We start from the raw sequence: 20,156 nt of genomic DNA, 5'->3' as shown, positions 1-20,156 counted from the left end.
TTTTTGCGGGAGTACTCAGTGTATGCCGTCGCATCACGAACAACACCCTCCACAAATGACTTTAGCACACCACGCACCTCGTCGTAGATAACGCCAGAGATGCGTTTCACTCCACCACGGCGGGCGAGGCGGCGGATGGAACCGCGGGTGATTCCGCGCACATTCTCACGGAGGACCTTCTTCTGGCGCTTCTGCGATCCCTTAGCCTCACCACTCTTCTTACCCTTCGCCATATTGTATGTGCTGTTTGTGCTTGTAGTTTGCTTTCTGTACATCAGAACATACACATGTAACGTAAGAGAAAGGGATTAAAAAAGGCATACGTGCTGTGTAGAAAGTTTCATTAATTAACTTTTTTTGATACTTATGTTTGGATTTGTTTTTTTCTTTTCGTTGCGGTATTGGTTATTTTATTTACTTTTTTGTGGGGTGGGATTATTTATTATTTTTTTTAAACGTTTTTCTTCTTTTTTCTTTTTTATTTTTTTCTTCTTTTTCTTTTCCGTTTCGAAGTTGCCGTTGTCGCTACTGCTGATGTCTTCATCTTCATTGTCTGAGAATAGTTCTCCCTTTGCTGCCTTGATAAGACGTGTGAAGGAGTCAGAGCTGTGTACGCTGATGTCTCCATCGTCATAGTCGTTGCTGCTCTGTTGAGGGCTGTTGTCATCTGTATGATCGTCACTGTCCACTGCATCTGTCGTTCCCTTTGGTGCGCTGATGTCTTCAAGAGCCGTTTTGCGTGAAATCTTTCCACTACGCTGAAGACGTCGAAGGCGACGAAGTTTCTTTGCTCGCTCATTATCTGCAGCGGAGTCTTGTGTAACGCGTTGTCTTAACCGTTCAGCAAATTTCTCGGGCACGTCGCCAAGGTCATTATCACTTCCACTGCCACCTTCGACATTAATACTGATGTCTTGCCCTTCATTTGCTACGCGCATATTGATTTCATCCTCTTCCGCATCGTCATCCTCATCGTAGACAACTCTCTTACTGAGGCCAAGGTCACGCACACGAAGGTCAGCAGACTCAATATACTTCCGAACCTTGCGTTTAGAAAGCCCTGCCATTCGTTCGGTAAATGTCAACTGCATCCCTTCATCCAGATGATCCTCGTTGCCTTTTTCGTGCGGCTTTTTGACTAGAAAAGGGTCATTTTTCTCTTCGTCTTCTCCGTTGATGTTTGCATCGGCAGCTAAATCAACATCCGTGCTGTCGGTTGTTGCATACCGCTGTTTCTGTTGAAGCGTGCGGAACATGTCGGAGGCAGTCAAGTGCCTTTCACGTCGTGACTTTGCATCTGCTACCTCTTTCGCGTCACGTTTCGCCATGAAGTTAACAACATCCCACGGAAGATTCTTCGCTCCCCGCTGCAAATTCCCCAACTCTGACATGTCCGGAACCTTCATCAAACCAAGGGAATGGGCAAATGGTGCTACATCGATAGATTTCACATCAAAAACAAGTTTATTCGCTGCAAAGTACACAGAGCGTAGATAAGCAATAAATGCCTTCTGGGCCTCATACTTGAGGCCCTGTACTACGAGTGCAACAAATATCTCCTTCGATTCCCGGAGCATTTGGGGACGTACCGCAATCTCCCGTAGTGGAATGTGCTTGTGGGCCAAAAAGGACAGCATTGGTACCTCCCGCGGGGTTAGGAAAAGTAGACTGACGCCCCGAGCACCCGCCCGCGCCGTACGACCTGCTCGATGAATATAAGTTTGAGCGCTGTCTGGACAATCGAACTGCACAGACCAGTGAATAAGTGGGAAATCAAGCCCACGTGCTGCGACATCGGTGCAAAACAGGACCGCATTCTTGCAACGACAGAACGTGAGGAATACCTCTTCACGGCGGAACTGTTTCATTTTACTAGTAAGGCACATACATGGCAGGTGCATCTTCTTCAGTATTTTAGCGAAGGCGAGATACATGTACCGCACTTGGTTGCACGTACTGACGAACACAACAAACTTGTCATTCGGGTGGCGCTTCAGGAAGAGCAGCAGTACGTCCAACTTGCGATGCAGTTCCACAACGACGAAGTTCTGACAAAGTGTGGATGGGGTTGGGGCGGCACACTCAGCATGCGCCGACACGTACCGTTGATTCCGCAGAGACATCTGCCCGAGCATTTGCACATCCGTTGTTTGTGTCGCCGAGAACATCAAAGTCTGACGCTGCGTTGGAAGTTGCTTGAGAATGCCACTCAGCACCTCGCGGAACCCCATGTCAAGCAGCCGATCAGCTTCGTCCATAACAAGCATTTGAAGATTATCAGTCACAAGGCTATCGTCATCCTCAAGGTGGTGCAATACACGACCCGGAGTCCCAACGATGATACTTATGGCGGAAACACGCTTCCGCTCCTCATTCACATCGCGACCACCGGTCAAAAGCGCGGCGGACATTACGTGCTTATAACCTACAAGTTGTAGCACCTTAAATATTTGCAATGCCAGTTCACGCGTTGGACTAAGCACAAGGGCACCAATACCCATCTCCGCCTCCCATTGTTCCACATACAGGAGTTCTAACAGAGGAACTATAAAACATAATGTCTTACCAGAACCTGTGCGGGCGGCCCCAAGGACGTCATAGCCTGCAAGCGCTAAGTGTAATGCATCACTCTGAATTGGCGTCAGGAGCTTATATCCGCCACGCTCCAAGCCAAGTTGTGTCCGCTGCGACAGAGGCAATTGATCAAAACGCGTGTACGATATTTGTTCCGCCAGTTCTTGTTTCCCTTCATCCACAGCATCCAGCGCCGCACGCAACTCCTGGCGCTGTTTACGTAATGCCTCACCCTCAGATCGATTTAACCGAGACCGTTCCTGTCTCTCCGCCCACCGCCGCTTCCGCGCGGTGCGCTTATCCTCCATCTGCCTTTCATCCATTAACGTTCCTTTTTGTGTGCGTGTGCTTTTCTTTCTTGCTTCCCTCACCCGCGCAGTCGGTTGGATGAAAGGGATGCAAAACAAAAAAACGCTACAACAAAAATGCACCACGACGTATGGGGTTTAAAAAAATAACGGGAAAAGGGGAAAATATACTCAGCGAACTATTCCCAACCACAAATAGACGCGAAACGGACACAAACAAATTCGGAGCGAGCACTCATAAACCCAAATCGATGGACACAACAAATCAAGCAGCAAAAAAAGAAAGACAATAAAAATTGTTGAATGCGGTGTCGGTATTGGGATAACTGGATAATGAAAACATAGAGAGAAATGATGCCATGCCACAAACACGGAACAAGATGTGACGACGACACGCATATATATATATATATCAGTCGCTTTTTCCAACACATGTATCGGCGGTTCAGTCACACCTTCTGGTGGAGCTAAGAGAGAATAGTGAATGAAGAAAAGATGATAAAAGATCATAGAAACCAGTAGAACTCACAAAGCATGGCACCCGAGATCACAGCACATGCAGCATGTTCACGCAACACCACCACACGTCCATAGACATTGTTTAGTATGCACGATACACAATATCCATGTCGTCTAATGTATCTGATGCCAGTTCCCGTCCACGCTCAGCCGTTAACCGCTCCTCCAACTGCTCCATACGGGAAGATATGATGTTCCTTCGAAACTTCGAGAGGTGAAGACGGACAAGACTAAGCGCTCCGTGCACGTCTGCGTAGCAAGCATCCTTAAACATCCATTTTGCCACAGATTCGGAGAGTAGCAAATTGTGCACATATCCCTCACTTCCCATACTGCCACATAAGGGGCAGCGGAACAAACTGGGGGCGACACTGAGAGAATCAAAGCACTGGAGACAAAAGGAATGGCCGCATGGCCAGAAGACCACAGGATCCTCAAACAGCAAGTTACACACACGGCATGTGAGCACCTCCTCTAAGGCATCATTCATGTCGGTGAACTCCTCCACGAAGCGCTCTAACTGTCGAACCCGACCGCAGAAGACCTCCTCCTTTTCCAAAAAGCGTTGCAACCACTCAAGTTGCCGTTCTAGTGTGTCGGAAAGTATTCTGTTCTGTATAGCGATGCTACGGTAGCGAGGACCACGCGCCAGTTCCTCAGCAAACGTGCGTCCAACAGTCATATCCCCCAGTTCCTGAAGAGTACGCCATACCCAGTAGCGGTGGAGTAAGCTAATGCGATTGATGTAGCAAGAACGTATCTCCTCATCATTCTTCTCCACACGCTTCGTCAGTTCCTCCACTTCCGCCTCCATTGCAGTACGCTCGCTGTCAAAAACGGATGTTCGCAGTTCGAATATACGATCCAAGACACGTCCTAACAGGATCAAATGACGCGTCATCTTTTCGGTTTTACGAACCTCATGCTCCAACTTATCCTTTTGGTCCCGCGCACGGCAGGCGTATGTTGACCCGACCGCAGAGCTCTCAAAGCCTAACCACTCCATCTCCAGCTGCGCTAACCGTTGGCGGAGTGATGAAAGAGACCTCGTAAGGTCAGCCGCTATCTGTTGGGGGTGTCGCATGGATAACAGACGGTTGAGTGCCTCGGCGCCAAATGTTACAATATCCTCCTCAGGCGACTCCTCAACGGCTAAAGCGGCTTCTACTACCGAAATTGGGAGCGATGTAATTGATTGTTGGCTCGTGGGAGGGTCGGAGACAGGCTCCTTCGAAATTTGCTCCTCATATTGGGGTGGTACCTGAAGCTTAACCTTCTTCTTCAACTTTTTACCCTTTTTGGGGGGCATCTTCAATAAAAGCGCAACTCTACAAAACACCAAGTGCCCCCCACGACTTGCAACACAGTCTGCGAGCTCCCGCGAAATATATATATATATTTATTTATTTATTTATTTCCCCCCTCCGTGGGCTTCTGCGGTTACGCCGCACAGGGTATGCTATAGGAATAGAGAACGGTGTTTCCTTCTGCTACAGAGATAGGAAGGACGGAAAGACGACAATTTGTATACTTCCTTTTTGATCATATCACTTGTCGAAGGCAACAGAAGTGAAAAAGGCATCCTCGGCCGTAAAGGGTCGGCCAAAAAAAAAAAGGAAATGATAATCATTGAACTGTTGGCTCTGAGCCGCACCGCAGCTCGAACATTGCAAAACCAAATACAAGACATGTGAGTCACATGTATTCTGCCTCAGGTGTCCACGCACCATCCAGCAAGCCAACACGACGCCTCTTGAGGCTGTAAATGCGCTCCCGCTGAATAATCGGCTCAAAACAATTGCGGCAATGGAATTCAATGGCTTTCTGCGATACGACATCACCCGCTGAATCAGCGACATCGGTATTGATAGACAGCTCCCGCAGGTGTGTAAAAACACGCGGGAAGTCGCAGTCCCCACGCATTGCGATGATGCCCAGTGATGACTTTGCAGCCCGCGACTCCTCAGCGTCTGCAGTTGCGCCCGAAGGATCACCAATAACACACGTGTCCAAATGAGTGCGGACAAACAACTCAATAGTTGGTGGCAGCGGTGTGGGTGGTGCAATAATGGTAAACTCCAGCAGACTAACAGGATGTACGGAGTAATACGCATTTCTCTTCACCTGATAGGTACAAACACAGGAAGACGAAAGCGCCGATGACGAACAGCCGTCGGATGTAGTCTGCCCTGTCGTGTCGTGAAGTACCGCACTTCCCTCAGCAGCACACACGGGGGGGAAAAGGCGTTCAGTGGCCACTGCACGGGGCTCCGTTAACGGCAAATGGCCCGCAACAAGGACATCGTAACGCATAGTAAAGCCCTTGAGAGTGCGCGTGAAGCTGTGCCTGTCAGCAACCGTAACCACAACAGGTCCCGAAGAAAACACATTTATATCGTTAACCACACGGACCTTCACCTCATCCGGTCGTATTTCACGTTGTATGGACGGGTAGACATCACGAGATCGGACTGCTGCCTCAACAAATGACTCCACCGACACGTGGTGGTAGTTCGACGAAGCTTCCGCCCGCCGCATGGGACAAAAGGGTGGCTTATACACGGCAAACGCACACCACCGCGAGAAGATGGTCGCATCATATAGGAGACGCAAGGACTTGGGACTAATCAAGTGCTGATTCCGCATAAAGCGTGTTTGTATCCCCTCAGGTGAAAGCGAGGCCGATACACGGGCAAGTTCGGCCGCATTGCGAAGCAGTGTCTCCTTACTGTTACTGCGCAACACATCAGTCAAACGCCGCGAAGGGGTCTTCGATGTCATGGATGGTGGAAACTTAGCCTTTTTCTTCCCTGAGCTGCTGTCAAAGACTACCGCGTTTGTGTGAATTGGGACAGTTATCCCACCCTTCGGGCTAGATAAACTACCTTTGTGAAAAGAAGAACAGAAACTAATCGAAGAACATTTATCACAGTTGTTGCAATGAGGGCAGGCGGGAGAGGATCGATTAGATGTGCACAAGCAGGTCTCCTATGCGAGCGCCTGACGGTGGACTAACATCCAACATTGAATAATTACAACAAACGGTTAACAACAACTTTAACTTCCGCTTGTCTTTCTTCGGATATGTGGAATCACGAGAAAGATCAACTACAAACGGAGAATGAACGGCAAAGCGCCCAGTTGACCGGCAGGAGGGTTGTGTACAACTAGCCTTCAAACCTGGGCTGCAACTATGTGCTAGACTGCTCAGCAGCCTCTTGAACGAGTACGACAAAAGCATACTCGCGCGCAACTTCCTTCAGCCGCTGATATCGACCTGTCGCCCCGCCGTGGCCGACAGCAAAGTCGCAATAATGCAAAATTGCCCTTTCAGCACAGGGTTTACCATCACACATACTTGTATTACCTCGACTGGCTCTTTCCTTCTCTCGACGCTCGCGCAAACGCGCTACGAATGCAAGGGACTCCCAATACCCAACACGGGTGTCATGCCAAGCAGTCAGCATCATGATATGTGGGAGCGCCACTCCCGGGGGAGGTATATTATCCATGGGCGAAAGCGCACGAATGATACTGTATGCCTCAGCATCTTCAAGGGGATTCCCAAATTCCTCCCACTCACTGACCGTTAGGGGAAGCGTGGGGTCAAGAAGCGTCGTGAGACAATCAACGAAAGGAACGGATGCAACGACCGCCAAGAACAAATGAGGGGCGATATTCATAGCGGCCGTCACAACAAAGCCACCAGCAGAGGCACCAGAAACCACCAATCGGCCGTCGGCACACCATCCCGTCTTTTGCATGAACGAAGCTACGCTAACGAAGTCATTCACAGTCGTTCCCCGCTGTAACTTGCGGCCCGCAACTCGCCACCCGGTCCCCAATTCCCCACCACCCCGTACGGCAGCGGCCCCCCATACAAATCCCCGGTCGAGTAGCGCCAGTCGCTCGGACTCGAAGTCAACATCACAACATTCGCCGTAGCTACCGTAGACAGTAAGGAACATAGGATTCCCACCCCTCTCTAGAAGTGATTTCTTCCAGCAGAGATAAACCGGGATACCTACAACATCGGAAGGCTCCTTCGTGGGCAACATTTGTAACAACAAGTCGGATCGAAAACCATAGTCCGATGGAACCCAAACAATCGTCGCGTCATAATCATCAGCACAGAAGGGCGTCCCACCAACAGGAACCTGATACAACTTCTTGACAGAAAGGGACATCTCGCCCTCCTCAACACCACCTAACGTGCAAGAAAACGTTACACTCGGGATTGTGGGATGAGCGACGACGAGGCGCCACGTTCGTGTGTCAAAAACATCATCGCCCGCGCAACTCCGCACAAAGTGGACGCAGTCTGATTCCCCGAGTCCCCCTTCAAACTCTTGTCGCTCTTGCTCTCGCCACTGCATCTGGTAAAACTTCTCAATAGAAAAGCACACATTGCTCACACTTACAAGCGGGTAGCAAACCACAGCCCGGAGATCGAGTGCATCGTGGCGCACCGATAGAGGCGGGAGGCAGCTGCTTCCGGAATCCCTATTGTCTAACCAATGACTCCACAACTTTCGCACAGGAAGCAACAGTACTGTGGAAGATGCTGCTTGGCGAACACTGAGAAGCAAGTAATCTCGCCAGCACTCCACACCCTCGACAAAAATCTGAGGGTCGTATGTGAAGAGAGTTTGCCACATGGTGGATTCGCAAAGTGAAAGGTTCTGGCTTTCATCCCACAACATTTTATCATCAAGCACGTAAGCCACACGCCAATGACCGCTACCCCGCTTTAAACTGGTTATAACAATCACCCATGCACCGATGGCTTCCCCAAAAAGTGAACTGTGGTGATCAAGATCAAGGTCAACATCCTCGGCTCGATCAGTGAATCGATGTACTGCGGCACTGGCATGCCCCCCTCCAACAAAATCAGCGTTGCTGCGGGTGGTATGAATAGAAGCGGTACGAGAAGTACTGCATGTGGGACCACCGTTACTCCGAATGTCGTCACTGTCTCCACCACTTGCAAAGCCACAGTGAACAACAGGAACACCGCTCACCCACCGCTTCTTTCCCTCATCACACGGCATAACGTATACCTGTGTGCTACCAGAGCTGGAGGTAGTGAACATTGCAAATCTATCATCCGCAGAATAGCACAACGAACTGACCCAAAAAGCTTCGTTGGGCTCCTCATAACAAATAACGTCTGAATGTGGGGAATCTTCATCCGCAGCGAGGTCATGAAAGATAACTCGGTGGGAACGCATCCTACTATCAAGACCCAAGTACAGTAGCGTCGTGGAGGAAAGCCACAGCACCTCATCGGTAGCGTCGAAAACGTCAATGCGCCGTTTCACCTTGTGTGACGGAGCTGGTTTTCGACTGAATGCACTAGCCGCAAAGAAAGCGTCAGCAGAAGTTACAAAAGCGTTAGTCGACCCCCTCTCCGAACCACCGACGCTCACATCCCCGGCACCTGAGGTAAACTGAGATGATGATGGGGCGGATTGAAACGCATCCACAATATCTCCGGTAGAAACACTTTTCCTCGAAGTCCGGGAGGTATAATCATCCGCCGCCGAAAATGATTTTGAGCTGGAATACCTTGGGAGGGCGCTCGTGGGTGAGTTGTATATGGACAGCTTTGACTGCGCCATGGCAACCGCCCAAGCGCGGCCTAACTCTGAGTGTTGGTGGAGCCACTGCTCATAATTAACATTTGTTATTTCTACAATGAATATTGTGAACACCTCGCGGCCACTGGAACAGTCAACGGTAACCGCCAGCTGCTGCTCGTCCGGCGACACTTCCATGTCACCCAACTCAACGTAGTCGAGTCTGAGCTCGCGGGCAAAAAGATTCAAGTCGAAAAACACAACCTCATCTTCGTAAGCAGGAAGCGGTGCATGGGGGTCTTGGGCCCACAGGTGCGCAACCTCCTCCACAAATGTCCCCGAGTCCACCGAGACGGGACGACGGCAGAACAATGGATGATCGGCATTCGGCACGGTACGTGAATAGTACCAATAACTGCGGTCACGGTAAGGAAGGGATGCTTCATCTTCTTTCCATCGAGCCCGCATTTGATTATACAGCGTACGACTCAGACGCTTTCCACCATATGCGGCGAAGGCAGACTCCATATGTGCATTCTCGCGCCTAAGTAGTTTCCGCACCTCCGAACTCCGTCCATCCCGCAACCAATGGTACGGATCAGTGCGGACATCGCCAAAATGCTCCATTCGGTATTCTACACGCCCATACTTGGGGGGTTGAACGATGTCGGGTTCACTATGCTCTGAGGAGGTTGACATGAAAGGGGTGAGAGACTCTCTGCCAATTCCCTGCTTCCAGTGAGTAAGAAGATATGAGATACGAGATATTTGTATCACTAGGGAAGCAAGTGAGGGGTGCCCACTTGATGGGCGGACCTACGTAAGAAATGACTTTACAAAAATATAGACAAAAGTAGGAGTATAAAGGGGAGTGTACACCTTTTTTTTTTTCAAAATACTGATTTTTCTCACACTGAGCATTAGGTAGAGAAGCACATGCATTCCCGCACACCAATACCGGAACAAGCCAATAACTATAAAATTAATCGCATAAAATTTAAAAAACTTTCACACTTTATCGCTACTTAGTAACCTTGAACAACCTGCCTGCGGGTGGTGGGGTTAACAGGACCAGCACCGGACCGCTTCAACTCACGACGCATTTGTCGCTTAGACATTTTCTTCGTATTCTCCACGGCTTGCACCGCGCGAGGCGAACTCCCTCCTTTGCCACAAGGCGACGCACCTCCGATCTCAACGATCCCGTCGTCATCATCAATGATGAGTTCTACTTCACCCTCAGCATTGATGAAAACATCATCCGCAGGATCAAGCTGATGATTGGTGCGTCGCCGCCTCCGAGCTGCATTTTTCATCCCCATTAGAATACGTTTCACGTTGGCTTCAGCGTTGAGGGCTTCCTGTCGTGTAAGGGTCCCACATGCCCCTTTTGGTCGGACGTAGAACTTCGGCACCGCCATATCCGCTACGCCATTATCACCTTCCAGGTCGCGACTTCCAACGCTGTCAGCATCGCTAAGAGCACGGTCGGCCGCCGCACGGTCAAGTGCCTCCCATGCTTCCGCGTCATAATCATCCAGATCACTTGCGCAGCTGCTTGCGTCTTCCCACTCGTCCCCATCACCTTCTGACGCGCCATCCAAATCCGCCTCCGTAACTGAGTGGTTAGAGTCCCTTTTGCTTTTGTCAACTATAACACCTTCTTTTCCTTTGTATTGGGACACATAAGCAGCTATGTCACTCACGCGAGGGTGGTAGCTGGGTGGTGGCTCCACGTAAAGAAGAACACCGTCCACATATAACTTCAGTATATCACGTCCCGCACGGGACCTGTTTGGCCGATCGTGCGCCCCCAAATAACCGCGACGGCGGGCCACGGCATTCAGGAGCCGTTCCATCAACGAGTGGCTCTCATCCCTGTCATCACCCGCTCTCAATGACACGTTAAACTGCTGCTCAAGTACCTGTCGTGGGATCCGCTGGCACAAAATGGCAATGGCCGCTTCCACATCGGTTGCAGTATCTATGGGAAGTATCCCATCGCATACCATCTGAGCCCGGGTAGAGGCAAACGAGGGAAACACAAGGCCAGGACAGTCACACAGCGCAACGCGCCGCTCATTGGGAATAACAAGCGTCTGGAAGTGCTTCGTTTTGCCTGGTGTGGCACTCACAACAACCTTTTTGCAACCTAATATGGCATTAATTGTGGACGATTTCCCAACATTGGGGTAACCAACAAGACCAACCATCAATGGCGTCTCTGTATCGGTGATGCTACATGACTTGCGCCACATGGCGAGGCGGTCCAGAAGCTGCTCCGGATCCAACACTGCCCATGGATCAAGTGAGGAGAGTTTTGACACACGGTCATCCCTCGCCTTCTCATCTGCTGTCAGTGGCTGAGGTGGGCGGTTCAGATTCTGGGGTTGCTGTTTCCGAAGGATTAACTGCTCCTTACAGACCTTCCGCTGATGAATAAGTTGATATGGATTTGCTACTACCACTGGGGCACGAAGGGACTTCTTGTTATGACGCCTTTTCTCCTTTTTGTTTCGCATAAGCTTGGAGAAGTCCTTTTCATTGTCAACGCTGAATAAATCTTCATCCTCATCATTTCCAAGCGTGGTCACTTCTCGCTCCGCCCCAATGCCAGCGCTGCCGGTCATGTGGTCACTCGCTACACCCTCCGAACCATCATGTTCACTTTCCCCATCGACACCAGCACAATGTACTGACTCCTTTTTCTTACTATCAGATGGTGTGGCGGAGAAAAAAATGAACGCCTCCCCACGCTCTGTGAAATAGTCCGCCCACACACGACGTTGTTCCTCGGTTAGAAGATCAGACTTGTTGAGAAGGAATACAACCTCCTTAGGTTTACCTGCCTTACCCATAGTTTCTCTAACACTTAATTCAAAGTCAGCGCAACGAAACACTAGGGGATTCCTTGCATCAAGAATCATTAGAACGATATCCGCCCGCTCCGTTACGCGCCACAACTGCCGCCAGACCTCCAAGTTCTTTTCGTACGGTGTCATAACAACTTTGTGCTTTTCCTCCAACTTTGCAAGCCGCCGCCGCCACTCAAAAAAGGCGGAGGCCTCCAGGGATTGCACCTCCTGTGCGGTCATGTCATAACTCCACTGCGGCCTGCGGGGAATAGTCAGTAGTTCGCTTATTTTCAACCAATCCACTCTGTCATCACTCAGAGGCAACACTTTGTCATTTGTCACAACATGTGGTGTTCCGTCAACGACAAGATGAAGATCCCGCGCGGCTTCGTAGCCCTTTTCTTGTGCGTCAGCAATCAACAGGAACTCCTCAAGGTTATTTGTCTCCCATATGGACTTCAGGGGGGCACCCTTGCGTCGCTGGTGTTCTTGTTCTTCCATCTCACGAACCATAGCGGCGTTACGCTCAGCCTCCATCATTTGCCGGTATTTCGTGCGGCTGCTGCGCTTAGCCGCCTGCTTGGAGCGCTGAATGCTCCTCCCCAACGATTGCATCTTCTCTGTTCTCCTTAAATGCAACTGCTAAACCCGAGGTCCTTCTCGTTCGCTTTCCCCTTTTTCTTTCCCCTTTACACCACTTTGTTTATTTGTTTTTTTTTACTGTGGCTTTCTGCCACTAATATCCTACGCCTCCCCACACTTTTCTTCCTCGAGGAGCCCTGTTTTTGAAAAAAAAACAAAAAGACTGGTGCCAAGGCGTTTCCAAGAAGATAATACGAAAAGCAACAGGGCAGATCAACCAGGTAAAGGAGATAAACAGAAAACAAAAAGGTTTAAGAGTTTTCCCCGACGGTATGGCAAGGCCCCAGATATAAATGACGTGCAAGCACCCAAGGGAAAATTAAGGGACACAGAATGTGGCAAAGAAAACAGGGAACGAATCGGCATGAAGGTTACACAAAACAGCGCAACGCGGGTGATAACGAAACAACAGTTGCCCCAAACTTTTCTTCATTTTATTATTTCCACTCCCTTTCACACCATAACAAGACGTACACTGAGCCTACAACTGCTTCTCATATCATGTCCACCGACTTCCACCATTCAGCCACGGTAATAAATGAAAGTAGTAATAAATGCACAAAAACAACCCTCGCCACAACAGTCAAGGCAGTTATTGGTTAGTGTTGCCACTGTGTGAGAACACAAATGTATATCCCCTCGCGTTTACACGAGTTCCTCTAACTCAAGTAAACTGGCGGTTACGTGTCCTCAGAGTGTTGTTGTTGTTGTTGTGGTGGTGGTGGTGGTGGCACTGCTCCATAAGGAGGTGCTGGTGTATTCGGATCCAATACTCCAGTCACAGGCGTTCCCACATGCGGAAGCACGCCGGGGTCTCCTCCAAAGTTGGGTAAAACATACGGCGGCTGCCGGTGGTGGTGATGATGATGATGGTGATGATGATGATGATGGTGATGCATCGCAGGGGGTGCGCACATTCCGCCGTAAACATGAGAATAATTGCATTGATCTCCCTTCCCACAGCGACCCTCCAAGAAACGCTGACAGACGCCCCTTGAATTGTGAAAACCATCTCTCTGGCCACCATAGTAAGTGTGGGAAGAGCCTTGTGGGTGTGTTGGTGGCATGTAATACGGAGTTGGCTCTCCACCCATCGCTTCGTCAGCACCGCCTTTCATCGCTGATGTGTTCAACTTTCTCAGAAATGTGTTGGCCTTGGCCAGCAGAGAACTTTCGCCCTCAGCTTGCATAGAGCAGTACAACCTCCAACTGCTCTCGTTGAAACCGTAGTTAAAATAATCCCTAAGGTTTGCCGTGGGTTCATCCCATGGGCGCTTCTGCATTTGTGCTATGTCATAACCGAAAACAGCGGTATTTATTTGCGGTCCTTCAGCGTGTCGTACGCACAGGGGGATGAGTCCAACAACATCATCCTTCACATTCTCGGGTTCAAATCCCTGCGGCTGACGCTCCATCTCCTGTCCATCAGTCGCCTGAACCGTTACAAATGTGGGGTTTTCCACACCGTCTGCGTGCGTGATGACAAAAGGTCCTTCACCGCCCTCTTCCATCACCTTTCTTTGTCACTGAGCCGAAAGGTAACCTCTTTCCTTTTGTACGCCCTTCACAATGTAAATAATTTTAACAATAAATGCATGAATGCGTGTATACATGTGATCAAAACAAAGGAGCAGCACAGTGATGGCAACTGTTTAAAGTAGGTAAATTAAATGACGGAATGAAAGTGAACACCGTAACAGGCAAAGCGACATAGTAGTGACTGTTGTACTGAGAGAAAAAGGGCAGGTGTCGATATTCCGATATTCGTGCCACTCCATACAGGAGGCGTACGAATATCTTCACATAAACATACGACGCACAACGAGGACCGTGCATAACGTGTTTTGCAGCTAAATAGAGAGAGAATAAAAATAAAACAAAAACTCTCAAACAATGCAGTGAAACGTTAAGTCAAAACCCGAAAAAAAAAAGGAAGAAACAAAAAGAAAACGGTGTAAAGATGATACAGAAACGATCACCAGTCCCACGTAAAGATTTTGCCACAATGCGACAATGTGAAACAAAAAAATAATAATAGTAATAATAAGTCTTTGGGTCTGAGATACAAAACACTTCCCTCCACTCCCCCTCCTCAGTAGTACCGTGTGCTTCCGATATGTTGGGTTCACGCCACCTCGCCCGCAATCAACAAACCGGGAGACTCGAGGCAACGCTTAAATGCATTACTGAATCGCACGAGTGTCGCCCCGTCAATAACACGGTGGTCAGCTGTCCATGACATTGCGAGGATATTTGCCCTTACAACATTTCCACTCGCGTCAAAGCGGGGTAACTGTTGTATTCGTCCAATGGCACCAATTGCAACTTGAGGTGGATTAAGCATCGGCGTGGCATATATTGCTCCAATGGGGCCGATGTTGCTCAACGTAAAAGTGCCGTCCTTCATGCGGTCGGGAGGTATTTGACTCTTACGGCCCAATGTCACTAACTCATTCACTTCGTGCACAAGTTCAGCCACACTTTTCTGCTGAACATCTCGCACAACGGGGACAACGAGACCTTTCGGTGTGTCCATCGCAAAACCAATATGATGCGCCTTCTTCACAAAAAGTTTATCGCACTCTGAAGAAACATGTGCATTTAATTCTGGGTATTGCAATAGCGACTGTGAGGCAGCTTTGATGAAAAGAGGCATGAGCGACACCTTGCTCCCATCACGTACACCTTCACTTGATGAATTCAATGCATCGCGTAGAATATGCTGAAAGTTTAAAAGCTGCGACACCTCTACCTCATCACAAGCCGTAAAACTGGGAACACTTCCCGCCTTCGTCATGCTTGAAACCATGGCCTTCCTAAGACCGGTATCAAGTCTCACCACAACATCGTCATTATAGCAAGACTTTCCAGCATATGAAAGAACATCCTCCCGAAGCACACGTCCATCTTTACCTGTGCCCTTCACATCTGTAATATTCACTCCGCGGCTGCGAGCGAATTCCCTCACCGCCGGTGTGGCCAAAACTTTTGTAAAATCCTTGGAAATTTCTGTAGTACAATCAGCTGCACACGAATCGCCTTCTTCCGCCACAGGCACTCCTCCATTGTTAAATTGGTCACTTACATTGCAATCAACAGTACCACACGAAGGCTTTTGAGTTTCATCCGTATCATTAACCTCAATATCAACAATGGGCTCACCAACGTGTGCCTTTTCTCCAGCTTCGATGTGGACGGTAGTAATCACACCAGCATACCTGGAGGTAATCTCCACTGTTGCCTTGTCACTTTGCACCTCACATATTTTCTCAAATTCCCCAATCCTGTCACCGGGTTTCACGTAGAGAGTCACAACTTCAACCTCTTTGATGCCTTCACCAATATCAGCCAATTTGTATGGAATCGTGCGCCCGCATCGTGAGCGAGTGATTTGAATGAAGCGCGCACCCTGAACCTGACGGCACATGTACATAAACGATCTCATCTGAAGTCTTCAAAAACTTGCTATCAAAACAGTGCAGCCATACGGAAAATAACACATCCGCACACCAGCGTTAATAATATGAAAAAAGGTAGAAAAAAAAAAAGAAAAGAGAAACATACAAAAAAAAAATGTGACACATAATGATAGATTCATATGAGTCAGGATATAACAAAACACAAACTGAACACAGAGTCATCGACCTACTTTTAGAGTGACAGCGGTCCATGATGGCGCACACCCTCATCAAAAAAAAAAAAGAAGAAGGAGAAGTGAAGAGAAAATAGAAAAGAAAAAAAAAGAAACATTTCGAATAAACAAAACGACTGCACCGATGATCGACTCCTCCCCCTATCATTAGTGACATCTACGTTTGGATATATCGTCTACACAATATGTAATTGCATGTAATATGGTGACCTAATTCTATGCGAGAAAAATACTAAGAAATAACATGTGCATGGAAGGTATTTGTACGGCCTGGATAATGGTAGGAAAATACCTTATCCAATATGCACACACACACACACACATACACAGAGAGAGAGAGGGAGAACAAATTATCCGTCGTCAACTAACAGAAACTTTCGACGCCTCCCAACTCCACCTCCTTGTGTATTTTTTTCTGTTTTTTTCTATAACTCTGAGTGCAGTCGCAACTTCATTCTTAAAAGTGCTGCCTTCAGCTGCTCTGCAGTCATGGTCGGGTGAGTTCGTGTGTAGGCGGAAGACGCGGAACTGAAACCGGCGTCACGACTCTTGAAACTCACATCACTGGTGCCTTCGCTAGACATATTTTTGTAGTCCTCGCTGGGGAAATCACCGCCGCCTCCCTCGCGTCGTGGTGGAGTGCTGATAGAACTCATGGAACTAACAGTTACATTAGTTTGAGATGGAGGGCCTTGAGGATTGTTTGATGGGGGCACTTCACCCATCGCTCGTTCCAACCTCGCTTGCAGTAACTTGAGGTTAGTGAGAAATTGCTCACGCCGCTCACTTCTCTCCTCTATTTTGTTTGTGCTATCGGTGGAACCCGTGTGAGTGCTGCTGTTGTCATCATCACATACGCTGTGATCACAAATGGATGTTGGATGGGGTGGAACTTCTTCTGACGCCTTTAAGGGATGAAGTAACGGTGGTTCCCCTCCGCTTGTTGGAGTCACGGCATGCGACTCAACTTCCACATCATCAGTAGCTGCAGCTGCCCTTAAAACATGGTCCCCGCTATCTCTCTTTGTTGCATGAAAACCGGAAGAAAGTTCACCACTTTGCTCAGGATCCTCATCAGCAAATACGCACAGAGATGTTGTCGGCAACTGCGCAACAATATCCGCATCCGTGGGAAGGAGAGAGGATATCGTTGAAAGCTGCAGCAACCGCTCGAATGTATTGAAGGAGACTGAGTCTTCAAGTTGTCTCGGCTTAGCCTCAGTGCCTAGCGTATCACGAAGGAATATTGCCTCAAATTCCGCTTCCCCTTTTGATTTAAGTGCAACCGATCGCCGAGTGTCTTGCATCCGAGTACACACCTCTTCTGTCCTGGGCCCCTCAGTAGCATGCTGCTTTAAAGCTAACAAGTTTTTCTCTCGACGCCGCATTTCCTCCTCCGCATGTTTGGCCTCCTCCTCCTGTTTTCGCTTCAACGACGCCGCTCGCTCCGCTGCCTCCCGCCGCTTTCGTTCCACCGACTCATGATTCGACTCAATCGCGCGCTGTCGTTCCTCAAGGTAGTGAGCGGCAGCAGCAGCGGCGTCTTCAACAATATCCTCGCGTGCTGGCCACTCAACAGTATTTGTTGGCTGTTCCATACGCGTTTTCCCCTTACGCAAACGTGTTGGCATGGTTTGAGGGTATGCTCCCGCAAGAGGTGACGGGCGAGCAACATCATCACCAGTGAAACCAGGCACGGAGCGTTTCTCCCGCTTTGAAACGATAACTTTTGCACGAGCCTCTTCAGCTGCACGCACAGCTTTTTTGCGCTCTATAATGCGTCGCTGTGGTTCCTGTTGGAGGGCCCGGGTAACAGATGCCTTTTCCAGTGCTAATTTGTGTCTTTCCCTCTCCAGTGCATATTCAGCTCCCCATGCACTAAGTTCATTAATTGCCTGTTCGTGCTGGTGTGCCTCCAAGTTAGCAGCCCCTTTCATGCCTTCACCCTGCCGCGCATGTGCTTCATAAAGCATACGATCAATAAGATCAGACTCACGTTGCCGCTCTAACAGCCATTGCGTGCGCAGGTCCTTCATAATGCAACGGGCCTGTTCACGCTTCTGAGCGGCGTACGTCCGGGCCCGCTGCACGCCAATTTGATTGGCAATACGACGCGCCTCTTCTAAGCGCGCACGTCGCGCCTCTGCTTCTTCTTTACTGCGTAAATAGCGCAGCGTCACCATTTTTTCTTCTTTTTTTTTTTGGTCCCTATAACTAAAGGTGAGAACGCAACACACCAAAGGAATTAGTAAGAACCCGTGACAAGGGCAAAACATACATTTAAGAACATGTGAATATGCATAACAAGGCGGGAACGAACAACAACATGATTAGGAGAAGGAAAAAAGAAGAAAAAAAACACCGAAACCGCACACCAGAAACTTAAACAACGAGAGTCATAAGAATCATATCAAAAAGAACCCTATGAACAAACGCTGTGCCTCTGGAAGGGAAAGACACGTCGACGGGTCCAACCGCAAACATTCAAAACATCAGCAACACAAAACCAGAGGAAGAAAAAAATTGAAGTGCAACAAAAATAAACACTTGAGGAATCAAACAATCATAAAAACAAACAAATTGCAAAGACACACCTAAATTGTCTTATGCAATGGAGGCCGCCAGTGCAAGTAGAGACAAATGCACTAAAAAGTCATCTTTACTGAGTCATGATTGAAACAAGAAAAAGAGAAAAAAAAAAAGAAAGTAATAAGAAAAAAAAACAGATTAGTTCGTGCGTCCAAACACCGAAGCAGCCTCAAATGGGCAACTCACGATGAGTCAGCACTTGTGCCCCTCTTATTGGAGTGTGCGCCATGCATCTTTAAGGTAAACCTCACACAAAATTTTTCATGATCCCAAAGTTTCCCCCGCACATCGAACACCCACACGCAAACTTTCTCTTTTCTTCCTTTCCAACATGCGACAATTTATCAACAACAATCCAATCATGTTACGGTTCCCAGTCGACAAAAATGCAGAAAATACAAATTTTCCTCTCCATATATCGCAACGCTTCGCATTATTTCCCAACTTACGACAAGAATAAATAATTTCACACACACACTCATTCCGTAAATGAGCACTAACCGGATCCAATACTTTCTCCCCCCCCCTTCTTAATAAAGTCACTCCACTGCACGAGCCTGTATTACACGACCGCATCTATGGGACGGGCATCGTCACCAACATTCACTTACAAAAACAACACACACAAAAAAAAAATTAAAAAAAAGAGTCGTGCCTCAATAATCTTCCAACACCTCTTCCCCCCTTCAGTCACTGCCGTACGAAATGTATTATAGAACACCTGAAAGAACAGAGCAGAAACCCTCAACATCAACTCTGCATGTATATACATGTATGTATATGAATACGTACATTTGCGTATGTGTATGTGTTTATGCGTATCTCTCTCCTCTCTCCTTCCCCCTTCCCTCACCTTCCTTCTCCCTTTCCGTATAAAATTCAAGTAACAGCATGGACAGTTTGAAGAGAGAGAGAAATTATATGGAAGACCTTGTTTTCAAAAATGCCTTAGCCATGGGGATCGCCACCTTCGATACCGCAACAAAAATATGTTGCTTTTCTTTCGGGCAACGTTCGATTATCTCATCAATCGGCAGCCATTCCACATGGGAGAACTCCTGCTTTGCAACACTTCCCTTTGGTGGCACTAAACGGACCCTTTGAATAGTGCTGGAGGGCGTGTAAAATAAAAAAAGTCGTTGCTGTTGGCCCACGTATCCAAAATGACGCAAATTTGCACCTTCATGGAGTATGTAACGAAACTCGTGTGGATCCCCACTTGGCGGCATAATTTCACCAATAAGTCGTAAATCCTCTGGAAAAAGTCCGACCTCCTCATGCACTTCACGATATGCTGCTCGAATAATATCGGCATCCCCTTCCTCAACACCGCCCTGTACAAATTGGAACTTATCCTCATGAATTCGCTGGCAGGCGAGAAAGTTAAGATCTTCGTTGAATATTACCACACATACATTTTTTCGGTACATCAGCACGC

The 20,156-nt window shown here is 48.5% G+C and overlaps 9 protein-coding genes across 9 annotated transcripts; all 9 read right to left on the bottom strand.

Annotated features, from left to right (window-relative positions):
• Positions 1-410: 410 nt before the first annotated feature.
• On the bottom strand, positions 411-2,897 carry TEOVI_000209900 (ATP-dependent DEAD/H RNA helicase, putative; the record flags this gene model as incomplete). Its single annotated transcript, XM_067225224.1, has 1 exon — positions 411-2,897. One exon carries the CDS (start codon positions 2,895-2,897, stop codon positions 411-413), a length of 2,487 nt encoding a protein of 828 aa, XP_067081325.1.
• A 586-nt stretch (positions 2,898-3,483) lies between these two features.
• Positions 3,484-4,710, bottom strand: TEOVI_000209800 (Zinc finger, C3HC4 type (RING finger), putative; the record flags this gene model as incomplete). The annotated part of the gene is made up of 1 exon (XM_067225223.1): positions 3,484-4,710. The coding sequence occupies one exon, from the start codon at positions 4,708-4,710 to the stop codon at positions 3,484-3,486; it is 1,227 nt and encodes a 408-aa protein (XP_067081324.1).
• Positions 4,711-5,096: 386 nt separating this feature from the next.
• On the bottom strand, positions 5,097-6,182 carry TEOVI_000209700 (uncharacterized protein; the record flags this gene model as incomplete). The annotated part of the gene is made up of 1 exon (XM_067225222.1): positions 5,097-6,182. One exon carries the CDS (start codon positions 6,180-6,182, stop codon positions 5,097-5,099), a length of 1,086 nt encoding a protein of 361 aa, XP_067081323.1.
• Positions 6,183-6,592: 410 nt separating this feature from the next.
• On the bottom strand, positions 6,593-9,679 carry TEOVI_000209600 (prolyl oligopeptidase, putative; the record flags this gene model as incomplete). Its single annotated transcript, XM_067225221.1, has 1 exon — positions 6,593-9,679. One exon carries the CDS (start codon positions 9,677-9,679, stop codon positions 6,593-6,595), a length of 3,087 nt encoding a protein of 1,028 aa, XP_067081322.1.
• A 326-nt stretch (positions 9,680-10,005) lies between these two features.
• Positions 10,006-12,450, bottom strand: TEOVI_000209500 (GTP-binding protein, putative; the record flags this gene model as incomplete). The annotated part of the gene is made up of 1 exon (XM_067225220.1): positions 10,006-12,450. The coding sequence occupies one exon, from the start codon at positions 12,448-12,450 to the stop codon at positions 10,006-10,008; it is 2,445 nt and encodes an 814-aa protein (XP_067081321.1).
• A 707-nt stretch (positions 12,451-13,157) lies between these two features.
• TEOVI_000209400 (zinc finger protein family member, putative) lies at positions 13,158-13,988 on the bottom strand (the record flags this gene model as incomplete). Its single annotated transcript, XM_067225219.1, has 1 exon — positions 13,158-13,988. One exon carries the CDS (start codon positions 13,986-13,988, stop codon positions 13,158-13,160), a length of 831 nt encoding a protein of 276 aa, XP_067081320.1.
• Positions 13,989-14,602: 614 nt separating this feature from the next.
• On the bottom strand, positions 14,603-15,922 carry TEOVI_000209300 (dihydrolipoamide branched chain transacylase, putative; the record flags this gene model as incomplete). The annotated part of the gene is made up of 1 exon (XM_067225218.1): positions 14,603-15,922. One exon carries the CDS (start codon positions 15,920-15,922, stop codon positions 14,603-14,605), a length of 1,320 nt encoding a protein of 439 aa, XP_067081319.1.
• A 632-nt stretch (positions 15,923-16,554) lies between these two features.
• Positions 16,555-18,312, bottom strand: TEOVI_000209200 (uncharacterized protein; the record flags this gene model as incomplete). Its single annotated transcript, XM_067225217.1, has 1 exon — positions 16,555-18,312. The coding sequence occupies one exon, from the start codon at positions 18,310-18,312 to the stop codon at positions 16,555-16,557; it is 1,758 nt and encodes a 585-aa protein (XP_067081318.1).
• A 1,323-nt stretch (positions 18,313-19,635) lies between these two features.
• Positions 19,636-20,148, bottom strand: TEOVI_000209100 (Nudix hydrolase 2, putative; the record flags this gene model as incomplete). The annotated part of the gene is made up of 1 exon (XM_067225216.1): positions 19,636-20,148. The coding sequence occupies one exon, from the start codon at positions 20,146-20,148 to the stop codon at positions 19,636-19,638; it is 513 nt and encodes a 170-aa protein (XP_067081317.1).
• Positions 20,149-20,156: the final 8 nt, after the last annotated feature.

The sequence above is a fragment of the Trypanosoma equiperdum genome, assembly GCF_001457755.1.
Source record: "Trypanosoma equiperdum strain OVI genome assembly, contig: ctg_491, whole genome shotgun sequence".
NCBI lineage: Eukaryota > Euglenozoa > Kinetoplastea > Trypanosomatida > Trypanosomatidae > Trypanosoma > Trypanosoma equiperdum.
This window is presented reverse-complemented; position numbering and strand designations above follow the sequence as displayed.